Consider the following 14,706-nt stretch of genomic DNA (forward strand, 5'->3'; position numbering starts at 1 on the left):
AGTTTCAAAAATTCTTAAGGGATATCTGAAGATGGATGCACCAAAACAACAAAAACAAAGAGGTAAAATGATCTTAAGTCAAGACAATTTCAGATGGAAGTTCAGAGAAATAGAAAGTACTCATTTTATTTTTACTTGGATTTCAGGAGTAATTCGTTTTTTACTTTTCTAAAGAAAAATTCCTCAGCATAATTATAGTCAAGTATGTTTTCAAAAACAATATTTTACGTCATCATTGCATGAAGGTGTGCCCAAAGCCAAGACACCTAAGTTTTCATATCTGAAAATACTGGAAATAAGAGCTACAACTACTTCCTGAATAGGCAAATAATGCGATTTCCATTGTAGTTCTGTGACTTATCGGAAAGGAGACATTTATAAATTTACTATACCATCATATTTGTTGTCTGCTTAGAAAAGAACAATTACACATACATTTAGCCACAACAAATGAAAGCTTTCAGGAAAATTGCTTTTGAAAGAAGAAAAGAAGTCCTTTTTTTGAAATATGCAGTGATGTAAAACTGCTGTACTTTCACTGCAATTAGAACTACTGGCTGTAACTGTGACAATTGAAGGAATGACATTTGAATCAAGTTTCACTTCTGATGAAAAGAAATATTTTTGAGAGTGCTTAGCACAGTGTCTGGCACATAGGAGGAACTATATAAATACATATCCCACTCCACTCCCCATTCCCACCTCTCCAATTGCTGGTCCTTGATTCAAGTTCCTAAAATTAAAGGCAAAGCAAATTATTCATATTTGGTTACTATAAATATGTTAACTGAATACCATTTTTCTTCGGAAAAAATAAAGTGTGTAAATTTTACTGGAAATAGACTCGGATAAGGCTGAAATAGGAAGATGCAAATGTTTTTGAGATATCAAAAGATTATTGCATAGAAAATGGTTATTTCAATAATTCCCCCCAATTTGTAGGAAGAGGAGAGATTTTATGGAGGGTTCTTTGGGGGGGAAATTGTAAAGGCTGAAAATTACCCCCAAACACACATGCATATATACTTCTCACTCCTAGACTAATAACCACACCTGAAATGTTGACCTTGGGAGGTCCACTTGTCATTGTCATCAAGTCCCTGTTCCTCTCTCCTCCTCCCACTTTGCAGGGCTAGACAGAGGAGCTGAACATGTTGCTGAACTTGGGACACCTCACCTTTCCAACAAATAAGAGGCCCCTTGGACAGGACTCCCTGGGAGCTTCTGACTAGGTAGTACTTTAAGTGCTTCTGCTTTTTGGGCTGCGTGGTGAGCTTCAAGTTGATATGGTTGGAAAACTCCGTGAAATACCGAAATCCTCTTTCTCCACAGCCTATGCAGTTTCCAGAAAATCCTAAAAGGGGGGAAAGGGGTCAAACACAAAACAGTCATTCTATTGACAAATACCAGAGTGCTGGGAAGGAAGAAGCAGACTGAATATGCTTTGTAAATCAACTGGATAGGTGAAAAGATGGAGTGGACAAAGTCAAATCAGCATTTTTCCCCCAAGGTTTTAAGGTTAGTGAAAATACCTTTCAGCCTCAGTTTCCTCATCTATAAATGAAGATAAGAGGTTTGTTGTGAGGATCAAATGAGATAATACATACAGCACTCTGCAAAGCTTTAAGTGATGTATAAATACTTTAATGATGATATACAAGAAATAGGGTTTGGGGAGAAAGATAATATGCTTGGTCTTGAATTTATGACTTTGAAGAACAGTGAAATATCTGGGTGGAGAATGAAGGTAGAAATGATAGTTTCTTAAACTTTTTCCATTCACCACCCTTTTTTTGCCCAAGAAATTTTTACATGACTCTAGGTATACTGGTAGAAAAATAAGTACACAAATCAAACATTTAGTTTGTAGCAGCCCTGTTTGTAGTGGCTAGAAACTGGAAAATGAATGGATACCCATCAATTGGAGAATGGCTGGGTAAATTGTGGTATATGAATGTTATGGAATATTATTGTTCTGTAAGAAATGACCAGCAGGATGAATACAGAGAGGACTGGCGAGACTTACATGAACTGATGCTAAGTGAAATGAGCAGAACCAGGAGATCATTATACACTTCGACAACGATATTGTATGAGGACATATTTTGATGGAAGTGGATTTCTTTGACAAAGAGACCTGAGTGTCAATTGATAAATGACGGACAAAAGCAGCTACACCCAAAGAAAGAACACTGGGAAACGAATGTAAACTATCTGCATTTTTGTTTTTCTTCCCGGGTTATTTATACCTTCTGAATCCAATTCTCCCTAAGCAACAAGAGAACTGTTCGGTTCTGCAAACATATATTGTATCTAGGATATACTGCAACATATCCAACATATAAAGGACTGCTTGCCATCTAGGGGAGGGGGTGGAGGGAGGGAGGGGGGAAAAAAATCGGAACAGAAACGAGTGTCAATATAAAGTAATTATTAAATAAAAAATTAAAAAAAAAACAAATCAAACATTTACTGATAATAAATTATACTTTTGCAAATCCCCACATTCAGTTATAAGATCCCACATTGAATCATGACCCACAATTTAAGAAGCTGAGCTCTAGAGAGTTGCATATATAGGTATGGAGTTTGGGAAGGAGATCAGGGTTGCAAAATAACCTTTAGAGTTACATGAAGAGGTGGTGGTGGTCAAAGCTATGGAAGTGAATGAGAAAATTTACTATTTGCAAGATTTAAGGAATACAACTCTGCTCTTTATTTTAAGCAGTTTAGGACTTCGGTATACTAGAAATTTGGTTCAAAAATAATATATGCCTGTAAAATTATATCTACTTCCCATTACCACTTTATCTTTCTGATTTTGCTGTTAAATAGAGGGACATCATATTCTTCATTTGCATGACAGATTTTTTTTTTTTGGTTATCATAGGTCAATATGCTTTAAGAACAATAAGTACATTATCACAAATACACTTCTGGAGTGTTTTAATGCTTATCAAAACCATCCATCAGAATTATATACTTCTATAGTTTAAAGGATCATTGGCTGGTGTAGGACACCCTATCCATGCCTTCTTAGGATGTGCATTTCTTGTCTTTCCAACAATCTCAATGGAAGGTCTATCTAATATGAAGGCAGAATTACTCTAATTCAGGGGCTCTCAACTTCTTTGGCAGTCTGATTGAAGTCTTTTGACCCATTCTCAGAATAATGTTTTTAAATGCATAAAACAAGGGAATCCAATTATATTGGAATAGTTATCAATTTATTAAAAAGCTTGTGGATAAGTTAAAACTCTCTGCTCAACATCTATTACTATTTCAGATAGATTAGTGTAATGTGTTGCTAACTTACTCTTGATATACAACCAACCTTTTTTTCTAAGCATACACAACCTTGATAATGCTTTTTAATGCTATTTTTCATGTATAAGTAATGACCAATAACATGTGGCATCTTATTTACACTCACTAAGCATTTTTTCATTGCCCTTTGTTTGACTGACAATTTTGACCCCTCTGAGATCATGGTGTTCCATGATTTGTAGCTGTGAAACATCACTGGAAAAATACTGGTGTTAAAAAGATTTTGTTTTTATTTTTGTAATGAAGACTGACTTGAGATCATGTGAAATTTTCTAAATTCAATTTAATTCTCTACTTCAATTCTAGGCCTAGTTCTTTATCTCTCTGAAGTGACTAGTCAATAATCAACAGTCAACAAAATTTCATTTAGCACCAAACACATACCTAGCACTGTGCTAAACTCTGGGGATTCAAATAGGAACAAGTAATATAATTCCTGCCCTCAAGGAATTTACAATCTAATTAGGGAAGACAATACACAAAAAAAGAAGCTGAAACGGAACTCCTCTTCCCCTCACCTAGAGCATTTGGCCTGGGGGTAGGGAAGAAATGATTTTGTGGGAAGCTAATGGATAATGCAGAATCACTTAGAAAGTGAGCCCTTTCTGAATGATAGCTTTGGGATGAGTTTATTGCTCTTCCCTCCAAACCTCCAGGCAAAGAGGAAAGGCAATTGAGGGTTCTTAGAAAGTATCAAAGATTAATCAATTTTCATAATAATGAGATTTCTGGTGTTGAAGTAATTACTCAAGATACATAATCTGGAAGATAACTATTCTCTGTTCACAATCTTTTTTCTTATGTGAATTGTTAAACCAAAGTTTTGTGAATAGTTGGAAAATCACTAAGAAGGCTTATGCAATCAGCAAAATGGCAGATACAAATGGGATCATCTGGAGAAACTTAGGATCTCTATGGAGTCTCCTTTCCTGTTTGGAAATTGTTCAAGTCACTTTGCATAACATGGGACAATACCTTTGGTTAGCATATTTGCTTGTTTTATGTAGTGCAAGATATTTAAATTTGGAGGTTTGCTGAATAGATTTAAATCTGTTGCTATATCTCAAGGAATGTTATTATCTGAAAAATACATATGAGAGACACCCTGTTGGAAGAGACTCTTTCAAGTTGCATTTGTCCTACAGAACAAAACTTTTTTATAATGGCTTTTTAATAACTTTCTTTAAAAAGTAAAATCAACAAACAATCATTATATTGGAATCTGGATTTCTCTACATGTCCCTCTCAACTATAGGACTACAAGCTGATGTGCTGTAACAATCCATCTGGGAAAACCAACTTGTTTCTTTTTCTCATACCTTCACCATGTCTATAAAAATTTTATGTAGATGAGATAGATGGATTGATTGTATTCTTTGCCTGCTGGGTCACCTTCTTTAGCAATGTGATCTGTAATCTTTTCCATTTTAAAAAATATTTCCCTCTTTGAGATGTATTGAAAACTTTCCCGAGATTCTTTAATTATGTCATCTCCAACATGGATTTCTTTTGTTCAGTTTAGCTCATTTTCCCAATTTCATCTTATTTCTTTATGCTTGTTTAGAACATTAGGTATTGAAGTGTTAGAATACAAATATATTTCCATTGTTAGGACTGATAAGAAGAAATTACTATAGAAACACTGGCTAATATGTTCCATTTCATGACTGCTTGTTATTCTCTTTGCAATTTCATCTATAAATACTCTCATAATGATCTGATTTGGTTGAGTCTTGCACAATTTGTTTTTTACTGTTTTGTGAAATGACATGTTGATCATGATTTGTCATCTTTCTCCATAATACATTTTATTAATTGAGCCTGTGTTCTTAAACCAGTGTTTGGTTTGATAAATAGGTCTCTCTGTTTAACAGAGAAATAAAAAGTTAGCAAGTCAGTATCCAGGCTCCTTTAGCGCCTCCCTCCTATTTAGTCAACTGTTTTATATTAACTAAATTTAAAGAAGTCAAATAATTTTTAAAAATTTAATTTCATCAATTTCACATTTTTTGCTGGAGCTACTGTAATAACTGTGTATAGCCTGGTGTACTGAGTAGAGAGCTGGACTTTTGACCCTGACTTATATACTTATTATCTGTATAATCATGGGCAATGTATGTAACATCTCTCAGACTCAATTTTGTCATCTGTATAATGGGATAGTTTATGAAGTCAAGGTAGCTCGGTGGAGCAATGGATAGACCACTGGACTCAGAATCAGGAATACCTGAGTTAAAATCTGGCCTGAAACACTTACTAGATATGTGACCCTGGGCAAGTCACTTAACCCTGTTTGCTTCAGTTTCCTCATCTATAAAAAGAAATGGCAAACCATTCTAGTATCTTTGCCAAGAAAATTGGAATTTTCCAATTTTAACACTTCACAATGAGTTTAGGGTAGGAGTTTAGCAGGATACTCTTTAAAATTATTTTTGGATTATTTACATTTTCTCCATTCCTTTCTTAAGTCTAGACAATCAATAAAATAGTAAATTAAGTCCTGATTTTTAGCATTGGACAGGACTTAAGCAAGTAACAACAACAATATCAAACATACAGGCAGTGGCATACAGAAGTCCAGCTCAGAACCAATTGTTAACTTTTCAGTGTGTGCACTGATATCACTGGAATGAGCAATGCTAAAAATTAGGACTTAATTTACTATTTTGTTGATTGTCTAGACTTAAGAAAGGAATGGAGAAAATGTAAGTAATCCAAAAATAATTTTAAAGAGTATCCTGCTATACTCCCGCCCTAAACTCATTGTGAAGTATTTAACTAGCACATCTCTGTATGTAGGTTCTCCTACATGAATCTTCTTACCCTCCCAGTTGCTAATATCCTTTCATAAGGATATTACGTCTGTATTTACTTCATATACATATGTATGTATTTTTTCCCTAAAGTAATGTAAGCTTCTTAAAGGTAGGGGACTTTCCTTTCTCTTTTTGATGTCCAGTGTCTAGCACATAGTATACAGTAGATGCTTAATAAATAAAAAAATTTAAAATGAGATATCAAGTTCTTTGAAAACCTTAATGTGCTGAATATATATTTGTGTGTACATAAAAGGCAGCTATTATTATCTCTCTTCTCATAATCATTGATATTGACCTTTGTATTAATGATGATTACACACACAAATAGCTGTTATATCATTTATTAAAGGCATATATATGTATATGTGTGGGCATATCTATACACACATATGTGTGTGTATGTATATATATGTATGTGTGTAGGTATATATATGTATACATATATATCTACACACACATATATTAAGTACTATAGATACAAAACAGCTCAAACAGTCTTTGCCTTTTAGGAATTTACATTTAATATAGGGAAAACACTAATAATTATGGAGGAATTGTTAGGAATATTATCTTGGCATCTATATAGAGCAGAGCTTCTTAAACTTTTCCTGAAATTTTCCAAATGCCTCTTTTGGCCCAAGAAATTTTTACCTGACCGGGATATATAGGTTTATAAAATAGATATACAAATGAAGCATTTACTGATAAAATCAAAATTTTGTGACCCCCCATTCAGTTATAAGACCCCATGTCTAGGGACATGACCCAAAATTTTAATTTGAACTCATGTTTTCCTAACTCCAGGGCTGCTATTCTATTCATTGAATCACCTAACTGCCCCTGGGGAAGACTATTCTTTAAACCATTCCAGTTATATAGGTCTATGCTATTTTTAAAGTCCTTCAGAGAAGTTCCATCATATTGAGAAATTAGAAAATACATTTTAACTAGTTTTTATATATGTTGAAAACCTACAAAAGTCTGCTAAACCAAATCTCTTAGTTCAGATAAATATTCTGTTAAATGCGTCACCATTCTTGTTTAGTTTTTCCTCCTAAAGTGAATTCCTTTTCAAATGAATAAATTCCATGTGAAGAACTATCATATATATGTATGTACATATGAAAGAAAAGAGTGTGGAATGTAGTCAAACCAAGTGGTTCATGTACATATATAGGAGTCTAGTTATATGCAATCACTTCATCCAGAGAAATGTGCATTTCTAGGAATATTTACAACCTGTTATGACTGGTAGAGAGTAAAAGTTTCCAAGAAGAAGGTGTGACAGAGAATATTTAACTAATATTTGATGATCTATATCTACTGAGAGGAGGGACAAATATTACTGTGGAACTAGCTTACCTCTGTGGTTCATGTTTCAGTACCTTCCCTCTTAATTATTTTCTATTTGTCATGTATATAGTTTGCTTTTGGTTATATTTGTTTGCATGTCATCTCCTTCATTAGATTATAAACTACCTGAGGGCAAGTATCATCTTCTGCCTCTTTCTGTATACCCACCCAGTTCCTGGCACACAACAGGTGCTTAATCAATGTTTAGTAATCGACTGATGTGTTTATGTTGTTGATTGTACTTTCTAAAAGACTGTTATGGCAAGAAAATTTAGGTCACCTAGGTCTGACTGCTTTTCTGAGCACTTCTTGTATGTGTCCTGCTGCATATCTCAAGACTGGAAATTCAGAGTAACCATGTGGCTTGAGCTTAAACAATTCCTTACCTTGTTTCTTTTTTTGCTTTGTTCAATTAATCATACTTTGTTTACCTTCCTGTGATAACTTTGCTGGTTTCCACTGTCTCAGCTAGACAAATACAATGAGTAAATTCTTACTTTTCTTTCTATGACTGTAATTTTAAATAAATGTAGATTTGAAAAACTCATTTTGAGCAAGAAGCTAAGAAGGTTTCCAGATACTCACCTAAAAGTGCATTTTTTCCATGATCATCTGGCAGGAATCTCTTGTCTACAGCACAAACTAAAATATGTTCAGGAAGATTTGGAGACTTGGCACCCACTAGAAGAAAACCTGCAGGGATCTCAATTTGTTCCATACACAGGGACACTAAACGTAAATCTTTTCCTGCTTGACAAAAACCTAAAAAACAGTCCAGGAAAGAGAAAAAAAAAAAAAAGAAGAAGAAGAAAAAAGGTTTAAAAATACAGAAAGAATAAAGTTTTTGGTTTTTCTAAATAACCCGTGGGTTATATTGAAGGTAGAGTGATTGCCCAAAGAAAATAGGATATGTCACTAATGAACATTAAAATAGAGGCCTCCAAAATGTAGAAAAACACATATCTAACAGATATTTCAGTAGAAATCAATCTGTTCAGTTTCAAGGCAAAGTTGATGACTTATATGACCTACTTTGACCTACAGAAGGAGTTCTTCAGACCGATATCAGCAAAGTTTGATCCACCAATAGCTCCTAACCACTCCTTGGCAGTCTGGTAAAACCTATGGAACTCTTTTGATAGTCATGTTTCTAAATGCATAAAATAAATGACAGGATTACAAAAGAAACCAATTATATCAAAATGCAATTATAATACACACATACATACATATATTTATACACACACTTCCATATGTATGGATTCACAGATCCCAAATTAAGAGCCCCTGCACTAAAATGACAATGTTATGTCAGTTAATAAGCATTTATTTAGTGCTTATGATGTACCAGGGATCATGCTAATCACTGGGAATACAAAGAAAGGCAAAAAGCAGGCCCTGCCCTCAAGGAGCCTACCGTCTAATGGAGGAAATAACATGCAAACAACTATGTTCACATTATGATAAACTGGCACTAATTACTAGAAGGAGGGCACAATTGTTAAGAAGGTTCTCAAAAAAGTTTTTGGAAGATGGGATTTTAGCTGGGGCTTGAAGGAAGCCTCAAGTCAAAAGGTGGAGATGGAGAAGGCCTTTCAGGTATGGAGGATTGGAGTGTCTAACATGAGGATGAGGAAGTTGGAAAAAAATGGAGGAGGAGCCCAAACTCTGAAGGGCTTTGAATATCAAACAGAAAAATTAAACCTCATACACTTTAATGAAATTCTCAAAACCAGTAGCATAATCTTCCCCATCCCCTTCCCAAAAAGGAATTAAGTAAAGCAAGATGATGAAATTTTTGAGTTTTTTTTCAAGGATTAATAAATAGGGAAAATTTTAAGGACGCTCTGAGTCATAAGAGGTAACAAAGAAATCACAGTTATTGCCTGAAAATCCAAAATTATTGGAGCAATGAAAATTAGTTGCAAGTGTAGGAAAAAGACATTGTCTTCAAGTGAAGTCCTAACATCTCCTTTATAACCTTTAATATACTGCTTGTCCCTGTGTGTGAAGGAGATCCTTAAAAGTGCTGTAGTGGTTGTTATTATTAGGCCAAAATATTAATTATTATTTGTTGGGAGATTTCTCCAGACAGTCAGCAAGGCCCTGGTCATTTTCCTTAAGGAGTAAAAAAATATGAGAACATAGGTAGATAAATAGATGGATAAATAAATAAATGTATATGTATATTATATATAATATGCATGTGTCTACACACATATGTAAATATGAACACATACAGTTAGTAATTTCCCTTCTGATTTTTATACATATATGATTATATATAAAACTTTTCTCTTCTCTCCTCATATAATTGTAGGTAACACATAATAATTATATATATGGATTACGTACATAAACATATATAATCACTAACATTTATATAGCACTTTAAAGTTTATAAAGTATTTTAAAAGTCATCTCATGTGATCTTTACAACAATCCTATAAGGCAGGTGCCATTTATTATCCCCAGTTTACAGATGAGGAAATAACTGAGAAAGTTTAGCTTATAAGTGTCTGAAGAAGGATGGAATGAGGCTTTCTGATTCCATGTTCAGTACTCTATCAACTATGTCACTTAACTGCCACATATATATGTATATGTGAACAAGTATATAATCACCACAGATGTGTTTATGAGTATATACATACATGTATAAACACACATATTATATATACTATATATACATATATAAACACACATATTATATATACTATATATACATATATATAAACACATATTATATATACTATATATACATATATATATATAAACAAACATATTATATATACTATATATACATATATATAAACACACATATTATATATACTATATATAATATATATACATATAATTATACCAAAGATACAGACAGAAGCAAACACATATAAATACATAAATAACTGGACAAATTATACTAATCTGTGACATTCCTAGATCATAGGTTCACAAGATCAGTGATAGGGTAAAAATTCTGTACAATCAATCAGTTCACAAACATTTATTCAGCATCTGCTATGTGCTAGGTAGTATGCTAAGCAGTGAAATGATAAAGAGAATGCAATCTCTATCAACCAAAGTCTGAGAAGACCTACATAATGATACACTATGCAACAGACCTAGTTTTCTGGCTCTAATAATGGGGCTTTCTGCTCCTTGCCCATCCCTCTGAAGTATACATATATATGTATGTATATGTGTAATACACAATTGGGCAATGGAGTGGAAAAGGAAATGGAGAGAAACAATTTTCCCTAAATAATAGCAGATTGCTTAGAAAAATCAAATGATGTGTACTAGAAAAAGTTCTGGAACTACCACTGGGCATAGTAAATTACTGGAGACTGAAGGTCTGCAGCACTGGCTCAGTGGTTATCTCAGATACATCCATTTACACATACACACAGAGCAATGGAATTTGGGTAGAGAGCAAAGGTACCTCAAATGCTTACTTTTAGATCAGAAAAGCTTTGTTCATTCCCCCTCTAATATAAAATCCTTATCTTTAGGAGATAGGTGGATACTTTTGATAGAAATCTATTATCCTTAGAAAGCATAGTTCTCCTTCCTCATGTCTAGGTCACCAAGGCAATGGGCTGGTAAGGAAATGGCAAACCCACTCCAGTATGTTTGCCAAGAAAACACCACATGGGGTCATGGAGAATGGAACACAACTGAAATGATTCAAAAACAAGTTAAAATCTAGAAACCTGTCAACAACCATAAAATTATCTTATCCAGTGACAAAACTAAGCTTTGAATTTAGGTTTTAGGACTCTTCCTTTTTCTCACTTTCTTGTCTTTCCTGTTTCCTCATAGCTATTCCAACCATGTGGCCTTGATTTTTCAGAGTCCCATTTTGAAGAGGGGAAGAGAAGAAAAAAAACAATCTTTTTGCAAGACTTTGCAAAAAGAATATTCTTGGTTAAACCATATGTTCCAATTTTTGGTTAGGAAAATGTGGTCACCATGTCTATAAATTTCTCTGTATTTTAAACTCACAGAAGACAACTTGGCTCAAAGAAAAACAGGAGGTAAGGGCCCAAACAAGTCTTAAATCAGAGAAAATGTGGAATGAGCTTCAGGATCAAGGATAACTGTGGAATCAAAAGAAGAGTCTGAACCAGGTTTGTAGCTATGGAAGAAAATAAATCTGTCAGAGGTCAATGATATTGAGATCATGTTATGATATGATTTTACTTTATTAAAATTTTAATTCAACTTCTCATTTTGGGAATTTGCTTCCACTTATCATATGTATGTAGACTTTGATAAAACTAACTCACAAGGAAAATCACAATATAAAAGCTTCAAGAATAGTATGCCATGTAATTCACTGTTTGTTGTCTTGGGGAGGGGGAACAGGAGAACAGAGGGAGAAGAATTTGGAATGCAGGGTTTTGCAAAGGTGAATGTTTAAAACTATCTTTGCTATATTTGGAAAAATAAAACAGTATAGAATAGTATATTATAATTATTGTTTTAAATGAAAGGGAGATGTATGATAAGGCAGTGAAGCTGAAACTGTTAGTCATCAGTCAAAATCTCAATGGCAGAAATATGCAGACTTCTTAGATGTATGTCCCTGTGTGTGTGTGTGTGTGTGTGTGTGTGTATGCACACGCGTGTCCGCATTAAGCCCATAAAGAGCGAATATCAAATACTCAATTAAAAACCTAAACCTCAATATTTTAAAAAACGTACACTACAGAAGCAGCAGCAACTCAGATATACATCTGAAATGATCTCTGAATGTGACCCTATGTAGGGAGGTTTGCAAAAGGTTCACTCTTCTGGTGAGGGGGCCCCAAGGAAGCAATCTCAGCTTGGAATATTTGCTGTATTCACGTGATATAAGAAGACCAACACCTGCACACAGAGATAACAGCTTCTTTAGTTAGCCTTGCTAAGAAAATACTTTTGTGGGAACAATACCAAAAAATAGAAAGCAATGGAAAACAAAACATTACATATGTGACAGATAAGGAAAAATAGAAATTTCTCACAAAAAAAATTTTTTTTTCTGTGTCAAAAGTAAAAGGGAGATAGCAGATAGCTGTTAAGACCTTCATCTGCATTTCTTTGGAAAAACAATCAAGGATTTCACTTCACAGGGTTGGATTTGCATCCTTCAATTATCTCCAACTGGAAGCTTACAGAGTGAGCTAAAAGCAGGGAGGGGAAAGTTTACTAAAACAGCTCTAAACACAAACAAAAGTAATCAAAGCCAGTATTCCAAAGTCAAAGATTTTCCTTCTCTTCCAACCAAAGGTATATAATCAATAGCCTCACAGAGGGATACAAACTTGCAATGGACTTGGAAATTTACATAAGATATTAGCAGCATAAATTTACATCTAAATAGTAGTTTCTCAGCAACTCATCGGGTGTTAAGTACCTGTTTATCTAATTGCCTCCAAAAATGGTCTTTATGTCCTAGGTAAATGGAGGATTTCTTAGTAAAGCTAAGTCTTCTTTATTAGCAGTCGTCATTATAATCATGGCTATTTTAAACTATCAAAATGACAATGCTATCTTATGGATAACATTTCTCTCAGAATAGGCCTTTCTGAAATAAGAAGTCAGAAACTTTCAGGGAGGATATTCTACATGGGGTAAGCCTCAAACAAATGTCTCATTTTAAAAGTACATAATTTACTTGCGAAAAATTTTAAATCAGGAAACTTGGGGGGGAAAGGACATAAAACAAAGAGGTTTGATGCTTCCCAAAGTGCCGGCAGGAATCTAAGTTGAAGACCAGAATTTAAGGTAGCTTTCAACTTGGAGGCTGTGCTTGACTATTCTCAGGAAAACATTTTGCCTCCCACTTTCTCACTTTCCTTATTAGTTAAATAACTGTTATCCCCATTTCTAGTTTCCTTGAGTAACTTCATGGTGAGATTATGCATCAACTGCCTTAAAATCCACCTCATTTTTATTCTCTGAAAACAAGAATTTTCTAGGTGGATCCAGAGTAACTTGCCACACTTAATTATTCTCCTGCAACTTAGTTCTCAATGAGAACCTTAAACTACTTAAAAGGACTTTAATGTTGAATTTTAGTATATATTGGGCACAATTTTAGTATATATTGTGGTTAAAGTTATGACACCTTCCTTTCTCAATAGTTTAGATACCTGGAAAGATTACATCTTAAAAGATAAGTAGAAAAAAAATATTCTGAGACAACTTCCATACAAGATTTTTAGCCTGTTCTACATTGATAATAACCAACCACTGATCATACTGACTAGCATGGAACACGCCTCCTTCTTAAAGTCTATGTTAAAGAAATTGTGAGTAATCGATTAAAATCCCAAGTCTGATCAGTAATACTTGGAAGTAGGACCAAAAGAAAAAAAGTCATCTCTAAGGGAGGACTATTAAATTTAAGAGTATAGCAGCTCCATATACTGATTTACATTTAATAGTGCCAGATTTTAATTATACATAAAATCTATTTAATAATATAGTTAATTTATTTTGAGGATTAGCTAGGTCTCATCTTTGAGCTGTCTTTTGGCTATTTTACTTATCTATGGCAAAGTGTACCAGGAGGGACAGGATAAGCAAATTACACAGATTTATATATTATAATACAGATAATACAGATCTAACTTTTCTGGCCTTACTTATTAAAATTTATCTCAATTGTTTTCCAAGCACAAGCTCTGCAAGGAAAGGTTTGAAGATATTCATAAGGATCCAGGTATTCAAATATCCCTATTTTCACTTTGATGCATGCTTTTTTTTTTTTTTTAAATCAGAGTGTGATTCTAGAGGACAGAACTATGACCAATAAATGGAAACCACAGAATCAGATTTTCTATTTAGAATAAGGAATGACTTAGTTACCATTAGAGCTTTCTGAAAAAGAAAGTAGCTGGTCCACTCTATTTTTGTAGATGTTCATATAAAGAGTGGTGACTACTTGCCTAGGATGTTGCTGGGATTCATATTTTGGCATAAAAATGAATTAGAAAACCAATGAGTTTCTTTCCAACTATAATGCTAAAATTCTAAGATTACTTGATTAATTATAGTTAATTGCAATTAATTCAATATATGAGGTTTGACTATAGTTATTTTGTCAGAGGTCATGTTAAAATGGACAGCTAAATGATGGAGAAAGAGAAGAAGTAATTTGACCTGCAGTATAATGCATATATAATATGAATTATATAAGCACTTTACAACAGACCTT

At 33.8% G+C, this 14,706-nt stretch overlaps 1 protein-coding gene across 1 annotated transcript in view; it reads right to left on the bottom strand.

Moving 5' to 3' along the window:
• The window catches only part of GREB1L (GREB1 like retinoic acid receptor coactivator), a 140,203-nt gene that overhangs the window by 105,086 nt on the left and 20,411 nt on the right, over positions 1-14,706 (bottom strand). Inside the window, exons 4-5 of the mRNA XM_051970360.1 lie at positions 8,085-8,261; positions 1,178-1,354 (exon numbers count right to left, since the gene is read on the bottom strand). Coding sequence (XP_051826320.1) covers positions 1,178-1,354; positions 8,085-8,261 — 354 coding nt within the window. The remainder of the gene's footprint in view (positions 1-1,177; positions 1,355-8,084; positions 8,262-14,706) is intronic.

Source organism: Antechinus flavipes, chromosome 1, assembly GCF_016432865.1.
Source record: "Antechinus flavipes isolate AdamAnt ecotype Samford, QLD, Australia chromosome 1, AdamAnt_v2, whole genome shotgun sequence".
NCBI classification, from domain to species: Eukaryota; Metazoa; Chordata; class Mammalia; order Dasyuromorphia; family Dasyuridae; genus Antechinus; species Antechinus flavipes.